Here is a 23,090-nt window from a genome sequence, read left to right on the forward strand (position 1 = left end):
CTTAGATGCATACTTTTCCGATTTCCCAAACTCACTTCTTTGTTTAGCGGATTACTTGCGCTGCTCACCCTTTGAAATCCACAAAGAGGGGGAGGTGCTAGATTGTGATGGATAGATCAGCCTATTAAAACCTGCGTCTGTTTGCACCACTCGTGCCATAGACTGCCATTCAAGTCCCGATCTGTACCAAAACTCTTCAATGGACACCGTTCCTTATCTCCTTTCCCTTGTCATAACCAATAAGGGTGAAAGGATGATAGGTTTCCACAGTGTGAAAACCCATCATGCCCATTCAAGACAGCAATCATGACGGAAATACGAGGAAAGGATGCCATTTTGGAACATTGGACCTCAGCCCAAGAGGCCAAAGTTTAATCCATGTAGCAAAACAGAATCAGGATGGCAATACGAGGCAAAGTAAGAAGAGCGAGAAAGGTACTCTAAAATGTGAAAACCCTATGTGCTTTGTGTGAGATGAACATCAGCAATACGCCCGAGAGTACTGTTAAAAATAACAAAGACTTCATATTTTACACAAAGACAAAAAATGATATATTTAAGTGCCTGATCAGGCTGGTGCAAAACATTTCTGCACAGATGCATGGTACAGTAGGTACAGAGACAACCTCTCTCACACACACTCCATAGTACACACTTCCACACCTTTTTAGTAGATGCATATATCACCTTTTACACATGCACACAAACATGCTGTCTCCACTGTATCATCTTAAAATATTCGCAACTCTGTGCAATACTGATTGAGAGACCCCCCTCCAAAGACCTGTCATTCCAACTCCTCTTAAACAACCAAATGGGGTGCTATCTCTGCCAGTATAAGAACATTGGTGACAGAGGCACATAGGGTTGGCTAAAATAGCATAACATTTCAGTACTTCTACCTACCTTGTTCTATTTAAAATAATCACTTCTATACATACTGTACATGGCAGGACTCTATTGTATTATGATATCTGCACTTGGAATCAGAGCAGCAAACCATAAAAATCAAGCCAATATATTAATATAATATGCTATTTCGAATATTGACAATGCATTCAAAAAACAAAAGCAAGAATCCTGTTACTTTGGGTGAAGAAGAAAAAACAAAATCTAATCTTTCACTATAGCAACCGAAAAACTAAATCAGAGCTCGTCCAGAGGCCAGAAGCTGCAATTTCAAGGAAAAGAGAGGGATGGAGGGATTAGTTGAAAGAATAAGGGTCCCTGTCAGTCAGTAAAATCATTGTTCTCTTTAAAAAAAAAAAATCTTTCTCCAGTCCTCTCTCCCTTGTTTCTCAGTTCGTTATCCTAGCTCCCGCCTCCCTCGTCCTCTTCCTTATCTTCCTGCTCCTCCATGTTCTTGCGTGCCATCCTTTCCCGCCTCTCTGCCAGGCGCTGGCATCGCGGGCACTCCTTGCCTGCCCGGAAACATTTGCTGTGGAAACACGCCTTGCACTCTGAAAGACAAAGACAACACAAGAGAGATGTCATTGCAAAAGCAACCACACTGAAACGCTGCAAAAAGATTGAGACAAACACACATGGGTGGAGTCCTGTTGAAAAAAAACTTTGGTTTGGTCGATGTGTAGAAGGACGCAAGAAAATATATGGCCAACAGCCTAGTCCCTAGACTGATGTTCCACCCCATAACTCACCTGTTAACCAGCTCTAAGCAAACATGGGGGAGCGCTCCCGCAACGCTAATAACCGGTTTGACAACATTGTTCACAATGGGAAGAAGACTGAGGTGCTGTGATGTCACAGCAGAATAGCCAATGACAGTCTCTGAAGAGAGGGGAAGGGGTGACATGGGACTATAAAAGAAGAGGCGTGTCAGGGTGGCAAGGCAGAAGGCATGAGAGGAGTGGTGAAATGCAGAGAAACTTGCCAAAAGTCAGTGCACCACACAAACCAGTTCAGACACAACAACGAACAGCCTATTCTCAAAAGAGAGACACACAGCTTCTAAAGCTATGAAGGTGTGACTGAACCATTTCAGGTAACACCTGTGTGGAAGCTTCAATTGTATACATTTGTTACTACTTTTTCAAATTAATATATTTGTCCCCTCGATAATGAAATGAAAAAGCAACTGAAATTCACAAACATGTTTATTTCACATTCACACAGAAAAGTTGAGGCTTAATTAATAATGTGAACAGGTAGGCACATATCAAAAGAAAATAAACACCTTCAATCACTCCAATTCATCCTGCCATTACATAGACATGAAATAGACCCATATCCTTATTAGAGCCATGCATGGGCATGAATTTTAAGCCCGGGCCATACTTGCAACGTTCAGGCCCTACCCAGGCCCGATTCCTTCTGCCAAATTTAAGGCATGGCCTCTCCTCAAATTCTTTGTCCTCCACCTACTCAGTTTCATGCTTTCCTTCCTCATTTACTCCTGCCCCCATCTCGGTTTCTCCTTCTCTTATCTCCTCATCTTTCTCCCTTTACTCCAAAATGCCTTGGCCAGACTTTCTGTTTGAGAGCTTTGAATAACATCCTCCTCTCCCCTTCTCAGACTCTCCTGTCTCTCCCTCTCCAGTCCTTTTGCTTTGGTCATCTGTTCCCTCACTATTAGCTTCCTTTTCCACTCCTCCTGCTCCCTCTCTCCTGTTTTGGGATTAGGCTTGAGCGGTATACCGGGTTATTTCAAAATAGTCATAGGATGATTTATCAATACAGTTTTACTTTTTTCGTAAAAAGGAGCAAAATATTAACATTTAAGTAAATACCTGCAGCCCACTTGTGCAATACGCTAGGAGATGAAGCAGATTGGGTTCTTCATTTCACCTGTCTTACAATTTTTCAGTATGAAGCTTACAGTCCCCCAGTCACGGTGAGAGAACAGAGCCTCGTGAGTCACTGACTGTGGTGCAGCACGCGCCAGCTGATCTAGTTACAGTATGGAATTCACAACTAAATGTTTGCCAGCTAAACTGAGAAGCATTCTTTAGTTACTTGTATAACTGAACTGGGATGTCATGCAAATATTTTGTCAGAGACCGTTCGTAAGCATTTAGCTAGCATGCACTATGGGATTTTACAAGTACGTGTTAGCATTGCTAATCTTTGGATTGAAAATTACACCCCTTGTGTTCCAGTGCTGGTATTACCGAATTTCCTGGGATGGATGAATTTATGACAATCTGGATACGGGGGGAGCTCACCTTCGCAGCGTGTGCACTTGTTCAGCTCGAAAGGGAAGATGATGTCTTTGTCGTTGCCGCAGAACTCACACACAAAACCCTTGGCCTGACAGAGCTGTGAGAGACAAAGAAGGAGAGAGGGGAAATTGAGACATTGACATTAAGGGGACGCACTGAGAATGCAAATGTCACTTTATGACACCCTCAAGTCCACTGTCACACATGGTGCAAATAGTAATTTGACTCATATTTTCTATTATAGAATGACAATTCAAAATGTACATTACAGTACAACAATGAATGTCTCTATTACAGGAAAATCTATAGTTGAGAGTGAACTAGTGACAACAGGAAGAGTATGTAGTTCAGGATAATTCAACAGATTCTCACCACACAGCCAGCCACGTGCGCGGAACCCAATTTCAGCAGCTCTCGAAGCCGGGTGGCCAGAACTCCGTTGCGCACAGCACTGAGGTCGTTGAGGGAGAACAGGTGCAGGTCCTCAGTCAAGTGACCTGGGAGGCTGTCAAACTGGTCCAGCACCCTATGGGGTCAAACGCAAAGACACACGAGGGGAACTCCTACCAGCAATACTTTACCTGACAGCGCCGACAGTGTCGTCTCATAGCAATAGCACAGTTCATTACAGGAAGAATACTTTAGGAGGAATGTAACATGTAAAAGAAAGGGACTCTCATATCGACAATACCATTCATTGCAGGAGGCGGCACACGCATGCATGCACACAACTTACTCTTTAGCTAGGCGGCATGTCTTGAAGAGGTTTTTCATGTGGAAGAGTTGGACCCTCAAAACCTGAAGAATAGTACAAATACACTTTGTTTATAGAACACATTTCAAACCACAACCAATAACCGGAACAAATGTTCTTTCTAGTATGAGTAGGCTAAACTAAAGCAAAATAAAATACTGCCAAAGATAAGCATAAACTAAGCATCAAACTAGACTAATCTAAACCAGGCTAAAGTCCAGTCCTCTCACCCGGACAGTCTCCAGGGCTTTGTTCTTCTTGTAGAGGCCACTGTTGATGTCGTTGGGGTTGAACAGGGGGTCTCCGGCGATCTTCCCCAGCAGGTCCCGGGCGAAGTTGCTGATGTAGTACTTGCTGAAGTCCCACTTCCTCAACACGCGGCCCGGCACCACCGCCTGGGCGTTCTCGTGGCAACACTGGCAGAAGTAGCGGCCCAGGTACTCACAGTAGCGCATTCGCTTAATGTAGTCTGTCCGGTGAAGGGGAGTAGTGGTAACAGAGTGAGGCAGGGGGTGAGGCTTGACACAAAATGACCACCGTGGGATGAGGATAACATGTGTGGTTGTGTTTTGGAGGGTGGGGGTCTTCAATGTGGTTTGTACCTGGGTCTATGCGAGTCCCGCAGCCTGCACAGCGGTAGTTCTGCTTCGCCACAACTATTTTCCTCCTAATGGAGCGAAAAAGGGGGAGAGAGGATGGTTAGAGACAGACAGACATAGGAGGGTTAGAGCGACAGACAAGCAAACAAAAAGGGGGAGAGGCAAACAAGAAGGGGGAGAGAAGTCAGTGTGTGTGTGTTAAGGACTCACTTGGGCGCGGGGTGGATGTTGAAGATTATCTGGGGTCGGGGCGGGGCCCACTCTAGGTTCCCTCGCACCCGGATCCTCAGCTTGTAGATGTCAGCATGCTCCCCGTCATCAGGAGAGATGGGCAGGGAGTCAGGGATGGGCAGGAGCTGAAGGGTAGAGGGAGAATACAGGTCAGTTTGTGAGAGTGTAGGTGTATGTGTGGGGGATATTGTATGTATGTGTCTATGCATGCATGTATGTGTCTGCATGCTTGTGTGTCTGTGTGAGCGTACCTTCTGCGGTGCGTCTTGCTCTGGGACCAGCCAGTCGAGCTCCGAGGCTGCGGGGAGCTGCATGCCCTCAAACTGCCTGAGCAGCCCCATGGCCACCGACTCAGCCGAGTTAGACTGGAGGAACGACGGAGAGCTGAGAGAGGGAGTAGGAAGTGTGAAGAAGCATATACCAAACACATTTCTGTGAACAACAGATCATTTCCACTACTGCAAATTATAGCCACACTATCAAACAATTGTCTAATTTCAACTACCACAAAGAATAGCCTTTTATTTTCAACTACCGCGAGCAACAGCCTAATATCAACTTCCGCAAATGACAGCATAATTTCCAAGTAGCCTACCGTGAACAATAGCTTCATTTCAACTACTGCAATCAATAGCCTAATTTTAACTACCGCTATCTAACTACCATGCCTTTTATTTTTCTACTGTTACCTCTGTGCTTGATATGGGCTTGATCGAAACCTAAACATTCTGTCTATAGTCCAGCCCACTCCACGGACTACCATTCTTCATTGGGCCAATAGGAGAAAGGGTGTGGCCAAGGTGAGATGCAGGAGATTCACACATGCAATCAATGTCAAAATATTCAATATTGGCGATAGAAGTCAGCAAACCTTGGCTAGTTGAAAACATAAGGTTTCGAGGATCATAAATCTGGTAAAGAGCTATAAGGCCTTTGGAAAATTTGTGGAAACTAGGCTATTATGGATCACTAGGCTCGGGGGATGAAAGAACTAGCATATGACCTATGTTATTGACATGGACAGGCAGGTCAGCAGACAATGGCCAAATCCATCTCTAGACACTATTCTCTATACACTTGTGGAGATGTAGACGAGACTTATCGTATCCTATCAGAGGGCAAGTTGGTGCTGTTACAAAATTGCCTAAACCTATCAAATCTCAAGTGCATAGGACAAAGGGTCTAGGGCATAGGGTCAATTTGGGATTGGGCCTACATCTACAAGGCCAGAGTGTGAGTGTGTGGGAGGAGCAGTTGTTACATAGACTCTGAGGTGAGGAACGAGCGGCCACTGGACGTCACACTGCGCTTTATGTCTGCATCTGTATATATATGAGAGAGAGAGAGCGAGAGATTAGGCTCAGTTCTTTTAAAGCACATCAATCACACTACCTAGCATAATTTGGTTCTAAAGGCAGGCATCAAATTCAGACAATCACAAATAAAAACATTTACAGCAAAAAATTTGAGGGTGGTGTTTCAGGAGAAAACTAATCTGTCCTAGATATGACAAGTCCTATAGAAGGCACAAAAGCATCAGACATTACATGTGTGGCAGAGAGTTCACATAGGGACTTTTAAAAGGTATCATATTAGTGTGCTGCTGGCGAGAGATTTTGGGCAGAATATTATGGGACATTGGAGTCAGAAAGCCTTGGCTAGTTGAAAACATGAGGGATTTCAAAGAACATGAATCTGATAAAGAGCTATAAGCCTCTGGAAAATCTCATGGAAACTAGGGTATTACGGATCACTAGGCTAGGGGATGAAAGAACTAGCATATTCAATATAGGTCATTGACAGGCAGGCCAGCAGACAATGACCCAATCCCAAATCCACAACTGCAACCCAGTTTCTGACCAATATAGTCTAGGGGTTCAGTCTAAAACTATTCTTTTGTCCATTTCAGAATATGTTCATATGTGGATTTGTGCAGTCGATGCAAATCCAAAGCCCTTCTGACAAGATCCAAAAACAACGATATGCCAAAGGGATGCTAGGCTGCAACAAATGACATAATCAGCAAGTATCCTTTTTCTTATGAAAGCCGACTACGCAGCAGCAGCATCACAAACAAAAATTTATTATCATCTTATTAACAGCTATACTTATATATAATAAGACTGTGGGAGTCATTTTGTTCGCAGTCCATTAAGCCGTTAAGTCTAGTCTCACACGTGTAATATCTGATGTTTCTTTTAATGCAAGCCAGACTATTTCTTTGCTACCACTGCAGCGTGCTAGAAATAGGCAACTTGGCAAGGTGGAATTAATATGAAGCAGTTCCTGTTTTTAGGGGGAACTCAAAAGCAGTGAGATCGCGTTGAGCACTAACACAACTGGATGTGCATCAGTGATGCAACACATAAAGCCTAAATTAATTGTTGAGTGAATCAATGGATGGATGAATGAATATTCATGAATGCCCAATAGCAGCAGTAGCTATACACTGCTGACCGCAAATGTACTAGACTACTGAAGACCCTAACCCCCATCAAACCATAGATGTCTATACACTCATCGCCGGTCTCCCTAACTCTGGAGCAGCAAAGGAACCACAAAGCACACAAGCCAGGCCAACAACTAGCTGGATTCCAAACTGAAAACCTTTTTCCCCACTTGTAGACGTCACTAAAATGACTAGGTACCAATGGGCACCAATCTGGTAGAAATTATACCAAATTAAACTGAAAGCTCAAAGGAAAAAGGTAGAGTCCATATGATGCTAACCGTGAACATCAATCACTCAAAGGCAGAGAGTAAGGGGAAATAATTGTTTTGGTAAGAGTTCTTCCTCACTTCATCTTCACACAATTCCTCACTCCACGCCACCTCCTCCTCAAAACACATTGGAGAAGGTCAGAGGGGAGGGACCTTGAACCTCGTCCTTCAATACAGTTGAGAATAGGACGGGAGGAATCGCAGAAAGATTCATTGAGAAAGAGCCATGGAATCCAGCTACATTTGTCCAGCCTTCCACATCCGTAGTTTTTGTGCCCCCCCCTAGCCCTGTCTCTTGTACCCCACACCAGATCAGATACCTGAGAAGAGGGAGGCGAGCGACAGGGAGAGGCCGCTCCTTGACACCGCCATCAGGGACTGGCCTTCACAGCCATCTGAGAGACAGAGACTACACTCAGCACTGGCTCCACACCACCAAATATACAGTGCATTTGGAAAGTATTCACAACCCTTGACTTTTTCTACATTTTGTTACGTTACAGCCTTATTCTAAAATTGATGAAATTGTTTTTGTTCCTCATCAACCTACACACAATACCCCATAATGACTTAGCAAAAATAGGTTTTTAGAAATTTTTGCAAATGTCACATTTACATAAGTATTCAGACCCTTTACCAGTATTTACCAGTCAAACTTTATTTGCCACATGCGCTAAATACAACAAGTGTAGACTTTACTGTGAAGTGCTTACTTACAAGCCCTTAACCAACAGTGCAGTTCAAGAAGAAAATATTTACCAAGTAGGCAAAAATAAAAAGTAACACAATAAGGATAACAAGGTTATATACAGGGGGCACCGAGTTAGTGTGCAGGGGTACAGGCTAGTTGAGTGACTGTGCATAGGTAACAAACAGCGAGTAGCAGCAGTGTACAGGGGGGGGGGGGGGTCAATGTAAATTGTCCGGTGGCGATTTTTATGAATTGTTCAGGAGTCTAATGGCTTGGGGGTAGAAGCTGTTGAGGAGCCTTTTGGTCCTAGACTTGGCGCTCCGGTACCGCTTGCCGTGCGGTAGCAGAGAAAACAGTCTATGACTTGGGTGACTGGAGTCTCTGACAATTTTATGGGCTTTCCTCTGATGGCATGAAGCTTGGCCCCAGTGATGTACTGGGCCGTTCGCACTACCCTCTGTAGCGCCTTACGGTCAGATGCCGAGCAGTTGCCATACCAGGCAGTGATGCAACCGGTCAGGATGCTCTCAATGGTGCAGCTGTAGAACCTTTTGAGGATCTGGGGGCCCATGCCAAATCTTTTCAGTCTCCTGGGGGGGAAAAGGTTTTGTCGTGCCCTCTTCACGACTGTCTTGGTATGTTTGAACCATGATAATTCGTAGGTGATGTGGACTCCAAGGAACTTGAAACTCTCGACCCTCTCCACAACAGCCCCGTCAATGTTAATGGGGGCCTGAAGCACCTTTGGCAGCGATTACAGCCTCAAGTCTTCTTGGGTATGACGCTACAAGCTTTGGCGTCGCTGCACAGCTATTTTCAGGTCTCACCAGAGATGTTCGGGTTCAAGTCCAGGCTCTGGCTGGGGTACTCAAGGACATTGAGACTTGTGCTGAAGCCACTCCTGCATTGTCTTTGCTATGTGCTTAGGGTCATTGTCCTGTTGGAAGGTGAACCTTTGCCCTAGTCTGAGGTCCTGAGCGCTCTCGAGCAGGTTTCATCAAGGATCTCTCTGTACTTTGCTCCGTTCAGCTTTCGCTCGATCCCGACTAGCCTTCCAGTCCCTGCCTCTGAAAAACATCCCCACAGCATGATGCCGCCACCATGCTTCAACGTAGGGACGGTGCCAGGTCTCCTCCAGATGTGACGCTTGGCATTCAGGCCAAAGAGTTCAATTTTGGTTTCATCAAACCAGAGAATCTACCCCGATTGCTCAGTTTGGCCGGGCGGCCAGCTCTAGGAAGAGTCTTGGTGGTTCCAAACTTCTTGCATTTAAGAATGATGGAGGCCACTGTGTTCTTGCAGTCCTTCCATGCTGCAGACATTTTTTGGTACCCTTCCCCAGATCTGTGCCTTGACACAATCCTGTCTCGGAGCTCTAGAATTCCTTCGACCTCATGGCTTGGTTTTTGCTCTGACATGCATATCAACTGTGGGACCTTATATAGACGGGTGTGTGCCTTTCCAAATCATGTCTAATCAATTGAATTGTAGAAACATCTCAAGGATGATCAATGGAAACAGGATGCAACAGAGCTCAATTTCGAGACTCATAGCAAAGAGTATGAATACTTAAGTAAAAAAAGTAGTTTTTTTAATACATTTGCAAAAATGTATAAAAACCTGTATTTGCTTTGTCACTACGGGGTAATGTGTGTAGATTGATGACTTTTAAAATTAACCCATTTCAGAATAAGGCTGTAACGTAACAAAATGTAGAAAAGGTCAAGGGTTCCAAATGCACTATATGACTACACACAGTAGTACTGTGTATACACACACATAAACAGGAGGAAGTAGTCACACACACACACGCGCATGAAGGCTACTTTTAGAACACACATGCAGGCAAACACACACACACATTTATCAAAGACCTAGCTACCTTGCCTCAACAGTCCAGAGAGCAATGTTAATGAATACCATTAAAAATGGGAGCCGTTTCCAGCCTTAGTGGGTAGATGAATGATATGTGGGACGTGACAATGAGGTTGTGAACTTAATGGCACACAAAGCTTGCATGATGTGTATATAATATAAACCCTTCCATCCAAGTCCACAATCCTTCCTAAGGTTCCCTCGTTCCCTCTCTCTACCTCTCAGCTCACACTCCTCCACCTCCTCGGCAGAGCCCGAGTCGGACATGTGAAAGGAATCCTGGGAGCTCCTGCAGGAGCCTCCGCTGTCTGTGGAGTGGAACACTGGAGGAAGGGAGACAGGATTAAAATCAATAGCAGCAAAATTACGACATGGGGACTAAGTTGGGAGTTGTTTGTTTGTGTGTGCATGCATCCGTGCATGTGTATGTCCAGCCATGCGTAAGCTCTTACAGTGCTGTGAGGGCGGCAGGCAGGTGCGTCGGATCTGCAGCCTGCGCAGGCGGATCTTCTGTTTTAACTGCTGGATCTCTGAGTCGCTGTCGTCGCCATCCTCCTCCTCCTCCCGCCGCCGCCGCAGGTTGCACTTCATCAGCTCGATGGCGGCAATCAGAGACTCAGAGATGCTGAAGTGGGCATTCTCCTGGAATGAGACACGCAGATGGGCGGGGGGAGTGAGGCCTTGCTGTAACACTTTCAAAATGAAGTTATGATTGATTTCACACAGTTGGAGAGGTGAGTGTAAGGGTCTCCTAAATGATACCATTCCAATTAGGTCATAACTCTCCCTATTCTCTAACTTTCTGTCCTTAGAGTGGACTCACACATTTCCTTTAAAAAGGCAAGTTCTGGGGTAAGAAACTATGGTACACAAATCCAATGCTTTAAAATGTGTGGGGAAAAGTGCACGAGTGCAGTCTTCGGGAGAATTGGAACGTTTAGACGTTCCGTTTCTAATCACTCAAAGGTCAGGGGTCAAATGATGTGGGATTATGAACCCTCCCCAGGCTCACCTTCTCCAGGTCAGCACAGCTGCCGAAGTCCTGCTCCGATAGGTAGCTGATGAGGCTCTGGCCCTCTGACGGCTTCCGGAACATGCCGTCTGGAACACTGCTGTACTGGGAGCCATCTGCAGAGAGACAACACATACATGCAGAGACACACACACACCCACACATTTTCAGCAAAGACAAGCCCCAAACACTGTATGTTGATTAGTATTGGTGTCACTGGCATATATACCTCAGGTAAGGTGATGGACATTGACAATTACATTTATTTTGCCAGCTAGGTAGTCATGTTTGAACCAGTGTACTCACTTGACTCCATATAGAGGGAGCTGGGTGTGCTGACATCACTGATGGCAGGGGAGAAGGGGCTGTAGGCCGTGACACAGCAGTCCACTCCAACCAACGATTCTGACAAACAGTACACACCGCTGATGTTAGATTGACCACAACAATGAAGGAAGATCAGTGTCATATCATCAAGGGCCAACTAGCCTGGTTACCAGATTGTTTTCTGTATTCAACATGTGTGCTAAAGTTGGCTAAAGAAAGCAGAAACAGACTTAACTGAACAGTGTCGTAGTAGCTTGACATTTCAACTTTAATATCCATTTTGAGATATGCTCAGTCAGACACCCACAAAGGATGTATCGTGAGTAAATGTATCAATGAACACATCAATGTTTTGTTATCAGCTAGGTAAATGACATCAGGGTAAAAAATAAATAATAATAAAATTAGATCAAATATGAAGTACTATATGAAGTCTCCTTTCCACTGCAAATCCAAGGCGAATATTGTGATGATACGCTTATGATTGCTGACAGTGATTCTGACCACATAAGCAACTAATACATTGAAGTTATAATGACCTTAGAAAAAAAAAGATAAAAGGTAACATTTGTAAAAAATGAATAGTAAAATCAATGAAAGACCAAAAAAAACAACATTAAAACATCACAATGTAATGAAAGTAGAGTGCATTCAAACATTATCCAACACAATGAATGAACATGGCGAGCTGTTTTGGCCTACGGTCTTGGTTTTGGTTTCACCTAAAACCAGCCAAACATTAAATCAAAGACTTAGGGTCTTGAGTGACCTTGGTTCGACCTAAAAATCAACCAAACAACAACCAAAAACAGAACAGCACAAATGAGGAACCAAAAGCAAGGCCAGAGATAAGAGAAGTGGAAGTAGGGATTTATCATGCAGGGAAAGGGGGATGAGAGAGGAAGAAGACGGAGCACAGAAGAACTGCACTGCCAACCTGCTACAGGGTCCTCTATTATAATGGTGATTTTCCTGTGGCCCCCTCCTTCACGCAGACAGAGACAGAGAGAGGAGGTTAGCAGTGAGAAAATAGAAGAAAAGGAAAAAGCACTGTGGCAAATGGCAACCGAGAAAGACAAATGTGCTGGATGTGGTCCACACCGCATAGCACTGCAACTACACACCCCCACACACTCTCTCTCTCTCCCAGGCGCTAACCTGCTGCATACACACACTCTTATACAAACACTAGTCTTGCAGCCATTAACCTTCAATTACTTATTTGAAATAAAAATTCACAAAGAAACATACACGTATTGGTTTGCACACACGCTCAGCAAACATACCCTAGCCTCTCACCTGCTACACACACGCAAACAAACACACACACACTCACCATGTCTATGTTTGTGGTTGATCCCCATGTCAGACATCGAGCGGATGTGCCCCTTGCTGCCCCCGCGACCCTGCCCCCTCTGTCCCTCCGAGAAGGATGACCTTCGCGGAGCGGGAGGCGGGACCACAGTCAGGGAGCTCCGCATAGGCGGCTGGACCGGAACCTCGCCACCTGATTCGCAACTCCCGCCGGGCTCGCTGCTGGGGGTGGAGCTCTGGGAGTCACGGCGATTGCAGCGTTGCACCAGGTTACCGATGGCCAGGTATTCTGGGCCGTCGTCGCCCTCGCCAGAGTCTAGGGTGTCTGAGTGGGCAGGACCTGGGGAGGCGGGCTCGGTCAGGGCAATGTGGGGGACAGCTGCCAAGGGGCGGGGAGGAGGAGTCACACCCCTCTCGCCCTCCCCCCCGGACCCTGACACGCACCCCCAAGGGGCTCCCGCGGCGCTGGCTGATGGAATAGAGTCTGTAGAGGGGGAACAAGAAGAGAGTTTCAGTCAGACTGCTTTCTGAAGAAACTTCATCAATGCTTTATTCAAATCGCATCTCCTTACACAATCAGGTCGGTGTAGACTCAGTGACCTCAAAAGCAGATACGAGGGAATTTAGGCATCAAGGGAAGCAGCTAATATAAGGTGGTTGACATTTTCTGAGACTTTCAACTAGAACTGTAAAACAACAGAGCAGAAATAATTCTTAGTGTCACTTCTATACTTCCCATATCTATCAAACTTCTGAATGTTTCTATCAGACACACCAAATGAGAGATGAGGCAGATAAGAGTTTTAGGGAATCCCTCTCCTTACAATCGCCAATAAACCACATCTCCATTTACAAATCAGGCCTGTGTAGGCTCACGGCGATCACAAGCACTGTAGTGAATTCAGCTATTGTGACTTATTGTGGACCTTGACCTTCTGAAATGATAATGCGATAACAGGAGGCACATGTCCTGCCTAACCTCCATTCACAATGCTGTTCCTCTCCTTCTCAGACTACTGCTCCATCCCTCTATCCTCCCTCTGAAATTCTACCCTACTGTACAGTTCATCCACCTCTACTTCATTCCCTGCTTTAATCTGTGTTTAATTTATTACTCTCCCCTTTCTTTCCCGTCTACCTTCCTTACACTCAATCCCTCTGCTTTCCTCCATATCTCCTGATCTGTGTTGGTGTTGCTCTCCGTCCCATGTTCTCACTCCCTACCCCAATCCCTCCATCTCTCCCTCCTATCCCTCCATCCTCACCTGTGTTGCTCTCTAATGCGGCCGACCGTAGTGGTGTCAGTGTTGGGTACCACTTTCTCTTTCCCACTCTCACACCCTCATTCCCATCCCTCACCTTCTTCCTTCCTCCATTCGCTAACCTCCCTCAGCTCCCTATTTCCTCACCTGAGCAGAGTTACCCTCTGAGATGTCCCCTGTGTTATTGCTGGCTGTGTGTCCTTTGTCTCAGTGGGAGCCTGTCTCCCTCCCTCTCTCTCTCCTATCCTCCTTCCACCCCTCACCTGAGTTCCTCTCTGAGATGACCCCTGTGTTTATGCTGTTCAGTGTGTGTCCTCTGTCTCGGTGGGAGAGGGAGCACTGGGAGGTGGTGAGCCTGTGGTTGAGCTCTTCCCTGGGGGGCCCCTGGCCCTTGCCCAGCCCGGCCCTCCAGCCTCCTCCGGCCCCAGGCAGCTCACACAGACTATGGCTCTTCAACAGGCCCCCCACACACGGAGGGCCCTTCAGAGTGGACAGCTGAGAAAGAAGGAGAAAAACAGAGGGGGAGGATTAGAGACAAATTAGAATGTGAAAGAGAGGTACAGTAAGATAGATGGTAAGAGATCAATGCAGGCACAGACAATTAGGTATAGTAAAAACAAGGGGAAAGAAAGAAAAAAAAACATGGCAAGAGACAATTTATGTGTAAGGCATAGTTGAGCTGTATCAGAAAAGAGAAGACAAATAGAGAGATGGAGGGAGAGAGATCCTCCACTAATGCTTAAGTGGATATCAGGGACAGGAACTTAAGACACCAAGATATACAGACAGAGAGTATGATTGGTGTGTATTGGTGTGTGTGTGTGTGCGCGAGGTGCCCACCTTGACAGTGTCAACGAGTGCCAGCAAACGGGGGTTGTTCTGTTCCACGGCCTCAAGATACTGAAACATGGCCGTCACATGGGGCTCTTTTAGGAGAAAGGCCTCCTCTGAGAGACAGAGAGAGGGAGAGAGAGAAGGGAAGGGGGAGAGGCGTGAGACAGAGCGAGCAACTGACCGAGAAAGGGAGAAAGTCAAGATTTTCCGTTTGAATATGAAAAATTAAAAGTGAAACGGTTATGAAGGTTATTTTATTTTCATCCAGAATCGTCGGTTACATGATCCTACAATTACCTTGCCAGCCCTAATTCCTTCATCAAGTCCACAAACTTAACTACAGTTGTCTTGGTTTAGCCGGGGCGCACACACTCACACGCAGCCTTACCGTTGTAGTACTTGCGGGTGTGTCCCTGGTGTTTGAGCAGGGGTCTGAGCTGGGCGGAGAGCAGGTGGACCTGAAGGCTGTGCAATAGCCAGCGCTCGGCCTTGTAGCCTTCCCCAACACTCTGTATACCCCTGTTTAGCACGGGCTCCAGCTTACTGAACTACAGGGCCCAGAAAGAGGCGGGAGAGAGGAGGGAGAGTAGTGAGGGTAGAGGGAGAGAAAGAGAGAGCGGAGGGGGGAGGAATAGGGGAGATTGAAGGAGGAGTGTATGGGAGAGAGAGTAAGGGGAGAGGGCAAGGGACGGGAGGGGAAGGGTGAGGAAAAATACAGAAAGAGAAAAGAGATGGTTAGAGAGATGACCACTATATAAACAGGTGAACCTGTGGCTGGCTAGCTGGCTGGCTGGACCCACCCAGATCTGTTTGTACCTTCTGTGATAATGTAACAGGCAGTAGCTGAAATCATCGAGAGACTTTTCTGAAGATACAGCAGATTGCACAAAAAACATTAGCACATCAACAAGACGGGAAAGAGGTCAGGGGCTAAAAGGTTAAAGGGCATTTGGGTTTCACAACAGTAGCATGTGAGAAGGGTGTTGATGAAGCATTACCCTGGTAAGAGTGCAAAAGTTGTGTTTATTCATTCACTAAAGCTTATCCTTGCCTCGTTTCAACTCATTGTCAACTGTGGGCCAGCCTACCATTAAGATCAGGTTTAGCATCAACTTAGAACCACTACTTATCATTAGGTTACACAATGGCTAATCACTGTATTGTTGTGACAACTATATAGATTCAACAATGTCTGTGTCCCAAATGGCACCCTATTCCCTATATAGTAAGGGGTTGCGTTAGTGTTCATAAATCTGCATTTTCATAACACAGACCTTCCGAAATCTGCATTTAAATCATTTCACCTATGTTTTATATAGAAAGTCAATCATATTTTTTAAATTTTCAATAGTGATCAGGGGCGTGCAACTATAGTTTTTTCACGGAAAATACATTAGGCACAAATACACATTCGGCAGAAAATAGCTTCATTTTCAACGCTATTTGGCTGGGAGCCAAATGAGCTTACAATGAAAAGACAAGGTCTTTTTTTGCTAAATGATGCATGGCCATCATATTTTCTAATGTTTATCATAGAAAGAATGTAGCCAGCTACATTTCCTAATGTTTTGCTTCAAGTTAATCTTGCATTTTCCCAGAGAAAAACTAGCTGGCTACACTGAGAAAAGTACCCGGAGAAAAATAGCTACACATCAGTCAGAGTGCTGTCTTCTGATAGAATGATGTTTCTCTCATCTGAGGGGAGAAGGGCAACTGAAGCACAACGTTTGTCTGATGAAAAGCAGAAATTACAGTAAGAAGCATTTTAGATCTGCATTTACAAAACACAGCAAGATATTTCTTATGCATTTATTTTAAAAAATCTGTGTGAAAAACACAGAATTCTGCATTAACGCAACCCCTCATAGTGTCCTACTTTTGACTAGAGCTCAGAGAGCAATAGTCTATGTGCCGGGGGGCTAGATTTATTATAGCTGGTGTAATTCTCCTGTCTTTCCTGGTGTCCTGTGTGAATTCAAGTACGCACCCATCCGGAGGACCGGAGCCCTAGGACCATGCCTCAGGACTACCTGGCCTGATGACTCCTGGCTGTCCCCAGTCCACCTGGTCATGTTGCAGCTCCGCACCTGCTGTCTCGACCTCTGAATGCTCGGCTATGAAAAGCCAACTAACATTTACTCCTGAGGTGCTGACCTGTTGCGCCCTCTACAACCACTGATTATTATTTGACCCTGCTGGTCATCTATGAATTTTTTAACATCTTGAAGAACAATCTAGCCATGTACTCTTATAATCTCCACCCGGCACAGCCAGAAGAGAACTGGCCACCCCTCATAGCCTGGTTCCTCTTTCGGTTTCTTCCTAGTTTCCTGCCTTTCAGGGAGTTTTTCCTAGCCACCGTGCTTCTACATTTGCATTGCTTGCTGTTTGGGGTTTTAGGCTGGGTTTCTGTATAAGCACTTTGTGATAACTGCAGACGTAAAAGATGCTTCATAAAATATAAAAAACATCAGCTCAATTGCTTTAATTCCATTAGTTCATTTTTTGTGAGCTCAACGCTCTGTTTATCTAGAAAGAAATGAAATAATTCACGAGAGAAATTAAGTCAAGAACTTTCTTTGTGGGATGCTGGGCTGAAGGGAGTTGTAGTTTTCATTAGGCAAATATTCACCCTAGTTCAGCAAAGAAACGTGGTAATCAACTATAATGACCATAATTCATTGCGCCTGTTCTTCCCGGCTCGACAGAGACTGATAGCCTTAACACAGACCGCATGAGAGAGGAATGTAAACAACACAAAGATGAGAGGGATAGAGACAGTTCGTGAGGTAGCTCTGATTGATAGTTGTAGTTGGTAATAAGCAGTCTTGAAAGTATGCCTTATTTACTTCGAAGAACTAGTCAAACGATTTTGTCAGACAGCTCTGCAGAATACTTAGGCAGCTACTATGTGTCTTTTACTTTCGGTTTTGTACACCAGCTTCAAACAGCTGAAAATACAATATTTTTGGTTATGAAAACATATTTCAATGATTCTCTTATACTTGCGGAAATTAGGGGAACTATTAGAATTTTAGCAACCAGGAAATGGCAGAGCAATTTCAACATAGTGCACCTTTAAGGAATGAAAAATAATAAAGTAATGAAATAAAAACTAAGTAAATATTTTATTTCATAGTAATTTCCTATTAAGGTCTAGCCAATGTGGACCTGATGGAGACAATAGGATGTTTTAGCAATTGAATGTTCACTATTTTGGGCTTTGTGATTTCCATTAAAAAGCTCCAAAATAATTAGCCATTATTTTATAATGCATTTGTTGTTGACATTTTTTTTGCGAATAAGATACCAGCAATAATTTTTTTAATAACCGAGACGAACCGACTTCAAAAAGCACTAATTGCTCAGCACTAGGCTCTGGTCAAAAGTAGTCCACTATGTAGGGAATAGGGTGCCATTTGGGATGCAGCCAATGTCTGTGGTCACAACAAACTGTACTGGCTCCACCATCATATACACGGGATGATTAATCACCGTAAAGAGATTGCTAGAGTACAATACCTGTTCTACATGCGAGGCCAGGTGAGGGCTGATGTAGCGGACACAACACACAAAGGGCCAGTAGTCTTTCTGCTTGTAGTACACCTGCAACACAAAACCGGCGTTTACTACAGTACAATGGCATTGTCCTACTTATGGCCGATGAAAGGCCACAGTGTGCTGTTATGACCACATTTCCACCAGTTTTTCCCTATCCATCTTACATTTGGGTTACCAGGACAGGATAAAAACAGAACATCAGAAAACAGATTCAGAGGAAAAAGCAGTAGAACTATGAAATGTTCATTCTCAGCAGCTCTTTTGCACCCTGCCTCAAAGAAAATGCAGGGAACAAACGCTGAATTCCCACTTAGCAGAGGCTCTTACCCAGGGCAATAATATTAGTGCATTTAAATAAAGAGGCTGAAAAACAGCCAAATAATAAGGCCTTATTATTACCTTTATTGAAAACACAAATGATAGCGTAAAAGAGTTAAGAGTAAGTAAAGGAGTACTTGTTCATGAGGCCTGACCTGCTCGTGCTTGAGGCCGTGGCTGAGGATGTGGTTCATGTCCTTGTGCAGCCGCTGTAGACCCCCGTAGCGAGACCACACATTAGGGTTGTTGGTGGACACCAGGCCCTCCACCGTGGTCTTCAGACTGGAGAGCAGCTTCCAGTGTTCCCTCCTGGAAAGAGAGGAGGGAGAGAATGGAGGAAGAGAGTGAAGAGGTAGGTATAGGCTTGACTGAACTTGTCCCTCACCCAAACATTCTAGAGTAGACAGTTGAACAGAAAAATTAAAACCAGCATTGACTGACTGAGAAGAAATCACACAGTAAGAATCTGCCATAACAAACAAACTACTGTGCAATGACCCCGAATGAACCATTGTTACTAAAAACTACTGGCTGTGCACTGCATATACAGCGCCCAATGAAATGCATTGTACTAGGCTAAGTAGATATAGGCTAATTATTCTAAAGTATACTGAGACCATAGACATACAGCCTTATTCCAAAATGGATTAAATATATTTATTCAGAAATCTACACACAATACGCCATAATAACAAAGACAACAGGTTTTTAGAAATGTTAGCAAATTTATTAAAAATAACAAAACATAAATACCCTTCTCTATGAGACTAGAAATTGAGCTCAGGTGCATCCTGTTTCCATTGATCCTCCTTGAGATGTTTCTACAACTTGATTGGAGTCCACCTGCGGTAAATTCAACTGATTGGACGTGATTTGGAAAGGGACACACCTGTCTATATAAGGTCCCACAGTTGACAGTGCATGTCAGAGCAAAAACCAAGTAATGAGGTCGAAGGAATTGTCGTAGAGCTCTGAGACACGATTGTGTCGAGGCACAGATCTGGGGAAGGGTACCAAAACATTTCTGCAGAATTGAAGGTCCCCAAGAACACAGTGGCCTCCATCATTCTTAAATGGAAGAAGTTTGGAACCACCAAGACTCTTCCTAGAGCTGGCCGCCCAGGCAAAAGTGAGCGATCGGGGTAGAAGGGTCTTGGTCCGATGGTCACTGACAGAGCTCTAGAGTTCCTCTGTGGAGATGGGAGAACCTTCCAGAAGGACAACCATCTCTGCAGCACTCCACCAATCAGGCCTTTGTGGTAGAGTGGCCAAACTGAAGCCACCCCTCAGTAAAAGGCACATGACAGGCTTGGAGTTTGCCAAAAAGCACCTAAAGAGTCTCAGACCATGAGAAACAAGATTCTCTGGCCTAATGAAACCAAGATTTTACTCTTTGGCCTGAATGCCAAGCGTCACATCTGGAGGAAACCTGGCACCATCGCTACAGTGAAGCACGGTGGTGGCAGCATCATGCCGTGGGGGATGTTTTACAGTGGCAGGGACTGATGATTGAGGCAAAGATGAACGGAGAAAAGTACAGAGTTCCTTGATGATAACCTGCTCAGGACCTCAGACCGGGGCGAAGGTTCACCTTCCAACAGGACAACGCAGGATTGTCTCGGAATGGCCCAGCCAGAGCCCGGGCTTGAACCCGATCGAACATCTCTGGAGAGACGTGAAAATAGCTGTGCAGTGACGCTCCCCATCCAACCTGACAGAGCTTGAGAGGATCTGCAGAGAATAATGGGAGAAACTCCCCAAATACAGGTGTGCCAAGCTTGTAGCGTCATACCCAAGAAAACTCGAGGCTGTAATCACTGCCAAAGGTGCTTCAACAAAGTACTGGGTAAAGGGTCTGAATACTTATTTCAGAAAAACCTGCTTTTGCTTTGTCATTATGGGGTATTGTGTGTAGATTAATGAACAAAAACAATGTAATACATTTTAGAAATAGGCTGTAACGTAATAAAATGTGATAAGTCAAGGGGTCTGAATACTTTCCGAATGCACTGTAGGTAAGACACTAGGTGATGTGGGCTACAACCTCCAATGGGCATAGGTTAATGGCAAACTCTTTAAAACAACAGTATTGAGTACAAAGAGTTAACATATTGTTGTTCTGGGTGAGTGAATAGAGGTCACTTTCCGCTTGTATTGAGATAGCAGCAAAATCAAAAGTGAATCTATGCCTTAAAGTAGCCTATTTGATGTTGAGGAAAAGAAAAAAGAGAAGAAAAACAGACTGAGCACAAAATCCAACAGACCAACAGACAAAATGCAAGCTCATACCCAGGACTTACTCATTTTTCCTTAAGTCAGCAGCTAGCTGGAACTCAATGCTGAAACAAACTGACACACACTCTCCCACACACACTTGGGAAAATAGTCTTGAGTAATGAGAAACAATGAAGAACAATACCAGAAGGGAGATTTTAGAAAGATCTAGTTTTCTAGTAAAAAGTATCTTATTAAAAACTTCACATTACTCATCTGCAGCAAATATGACAGAAACTAGGCTTAAAACATCCAGGGCTCATTCATGTTACAGGGTTGGAGGAGAAGGGGTTTTAAGGATGAACCTAGTGAAGTGTGTGCCACTGTTTCATGACTACTGAAGGAGTCTGTCAGTGATTATAGTTTTTTTGGTATCCATTAATGAGAGTTACAGGTTAGGTACTGTTTGGTGTAGCACAGATTAAGATCCTGTTCTACCAACCTTAAATTTTCCCATAATATATTAGTTCTTGATTTGGCCGATCTTCTTCTAAAATGTCTGTGTCCAGTTGCAGGTGGTACGTTTCAATTTAGAAGATGCTCCATTATTAAAAATAATACATTTCTATTCCATGAAGTAATCCAACAATGTGTACATCGCCAATGTATCTAATTGAAATATTCTCTCATTGATTGAAACCGGTGGGTCCACCCCAAAGTGCCCATCATCCAGGTCATGTTGACACTCACCTACAGTACTGTATCTCGATCATTGAGGGGGTTAGATTAATCTGGCCCGGGGTACACTTTACTATGGCCCGTCACATCATCAGGCCTAAACAGGAAAGGAGCGCCCTTCTTAAATCGAACAGTAATCTGCACCTCTCGGTCATGTTGTCAACAAGACAGCATAGTGCATCATCCAGAAACACACGAGAGATTCTATAAATGTTTGCATTTTCAAACTACTTTTCATTGGGAAGGAGAGTTTAAAAAAAAAATCAAAAGCAATCGCTTTTGTATGGGAAAACGTAGAATCCTACTGATTACTATAATTGAATTAGACCGCTTTTGTTTTGAGCTGCTTTCACGTCGGATAGAGCGGGGCACCTGGCTCACTCCCGGTGAATTCTATAAATACCCCTCTTGTACAGCACCTGTAATAGGGAATTTGCCATAACAAAATTGCACTTCCTTCCAGTTTGCAAGATAACTACATATCAAGTTAACGTTAGTTTAGCGTTAACTAGCTGATAATGCTAACTCAAGTTAGCTAGCTAACGTTCGCTAATTTAGTTAACACACTAGTTAACGTTAGCTACCTAGTTAACGTTACTAGTTAGCAAATACATATTGTCATGGACAGTATTATATATTGCATGTAACTGAGGACAACGTTTGAAGTTCATTGGCCAATTTCAGACTTGTTTTCATCCGTGAACAACCTTAATGTAGCTAGTTAGTTACCCAACGAGCTAGCCGGCTAAGCTAGCTAGCAAACAGCTAGCTTGGTTAGCCGATTCCCCACCTAGTCCCTCACCTGCGTTCCTCGGCTTCAGCCTCAGCCGTAATCTCCATTTCCTCGAACCGGGGGAAACCGAATACGGTATCAGCTTCCCCCAAATTCACTTCCAGTACACACAAGACACCGGCCGCTTACAGCCAGTGGCTCAACATTATCTCGTCGCATTCACTTTGGCTAGTAGGAGTGGTGACTGGTGTAGTCCAATACGAGCGCTGTCAGTGTCAAAAATTGCATGAGGCCCAAACAGAAACACAAAACCGCATGACCTCGCCATCATCAGTAGTGGGCGGGGTTGATGTTTCAAAGACTCCTACTCCTTGACACAGGTTGATTTTGAAGTGATAGATTGAGATTTATTTTTCCTAGGCTATTTATTGCAAAATAGCCTTATGCTGAATTTATAACTGTGAGTTATTCAAATGAAGATGCCTGCACATTTGCTACCTTATTCAATTATCCTCCATTCTCTGTTAAATAAAGTCAGTGACATTCAATATAAAGTTTCACATTACTATTTGTAACTGGTGGGTAATGCATTAATTACTTTTCTAGAAAATTTCAGTACAGCCTAGAACCCTGCTTTTTATGCCAAACCTGCTAATAGCTTGACAATGATGCCACCTGCTGGTGGTGAAGGGCTCTCTCTCGCACACACACACACACACACACACAC

At 44.5% G+C, this 23,090-nt stretch overlaps 1 protein-coding gene across 3 annotated transcripts; it reads right to left on the reverse strand.

Annotated features, from left to right (window-relative positions):
• Positions 1–324: 324 nt before the first annotated feature.
• On the reverse strand, positions 325–22,677 carry LOC139540684 (run domain Beclin-1-interacting and cysteine-rich domain-containing protein-like). Of its 3 annotated transcripts, none has more exons than XM_071344542.1 (22): positions 22,433–22,677; positions 18,834–18,987; positions 18,322–18,405; positions 15,188–15,347; positions 14,806–14,912; positions 14,229–14,460; positions 12,726–13,187; positions 12,327–12,374; positions 11,369–11,467; positions 11,063–11,178; positions 10,503–10,692; positions 10,269–10,373; positions 7,805–7,879; positions 6,025–6,085; positions 5,015–5,147; positions 4,743–4,888; positions 4,536–4,600; positions 4,164–4,402; positions 3,916–3,977; positions 3,552–3,705; positions 3,183–3,276; positions 325–1,460 (listed from the first exon to the last, which is right to left on the reverse strand). In XM_071344542.1, exons 1-22 carry the CDS (start codon positions 22,468–22,470, stop codon positions 1,312–1,314), a joined length of 2,973 nt encoding a protein of 990 aa, XP_071200643.1. In that variant the 5' UTR covers positions 22,471–22,677; the 3' UTR covers positions 325–1,311. The 3 variants fall into 3 exon arrangements, with proteins under 3 accessions (XP_071200643.1, XP_071200645.1, XP_071200644.1); XM_071344544.1 differs by lacking the exon at positions 22,433–22,677 and adding an exon at positions 20,979–20,998; XM_071344543.1 differs by lacking the exon at positions 12,327–12,374 and having other exon boundaries at positions 22,433–22,676.
• Between the last annotated feature and the right edge of the window lie 413 nt (positions 22,678–23,090).

The sequence above is a fragment of the Salvelinus alpinus genome, chromosome 16 (assembly GCF_045679555.1).
Source record: "Salvelinus alpinus chromosome 16, SLU_Salpinus.1, whole genome shotgun sequence".
Taxonomy (NCBI): domain Eukaryota; kingdom Metazoa; phylum Chordata; class Actinopteri; order Salmoniformes; family Salmonidae; genus Salvelinus; species Salvelinus alpinus.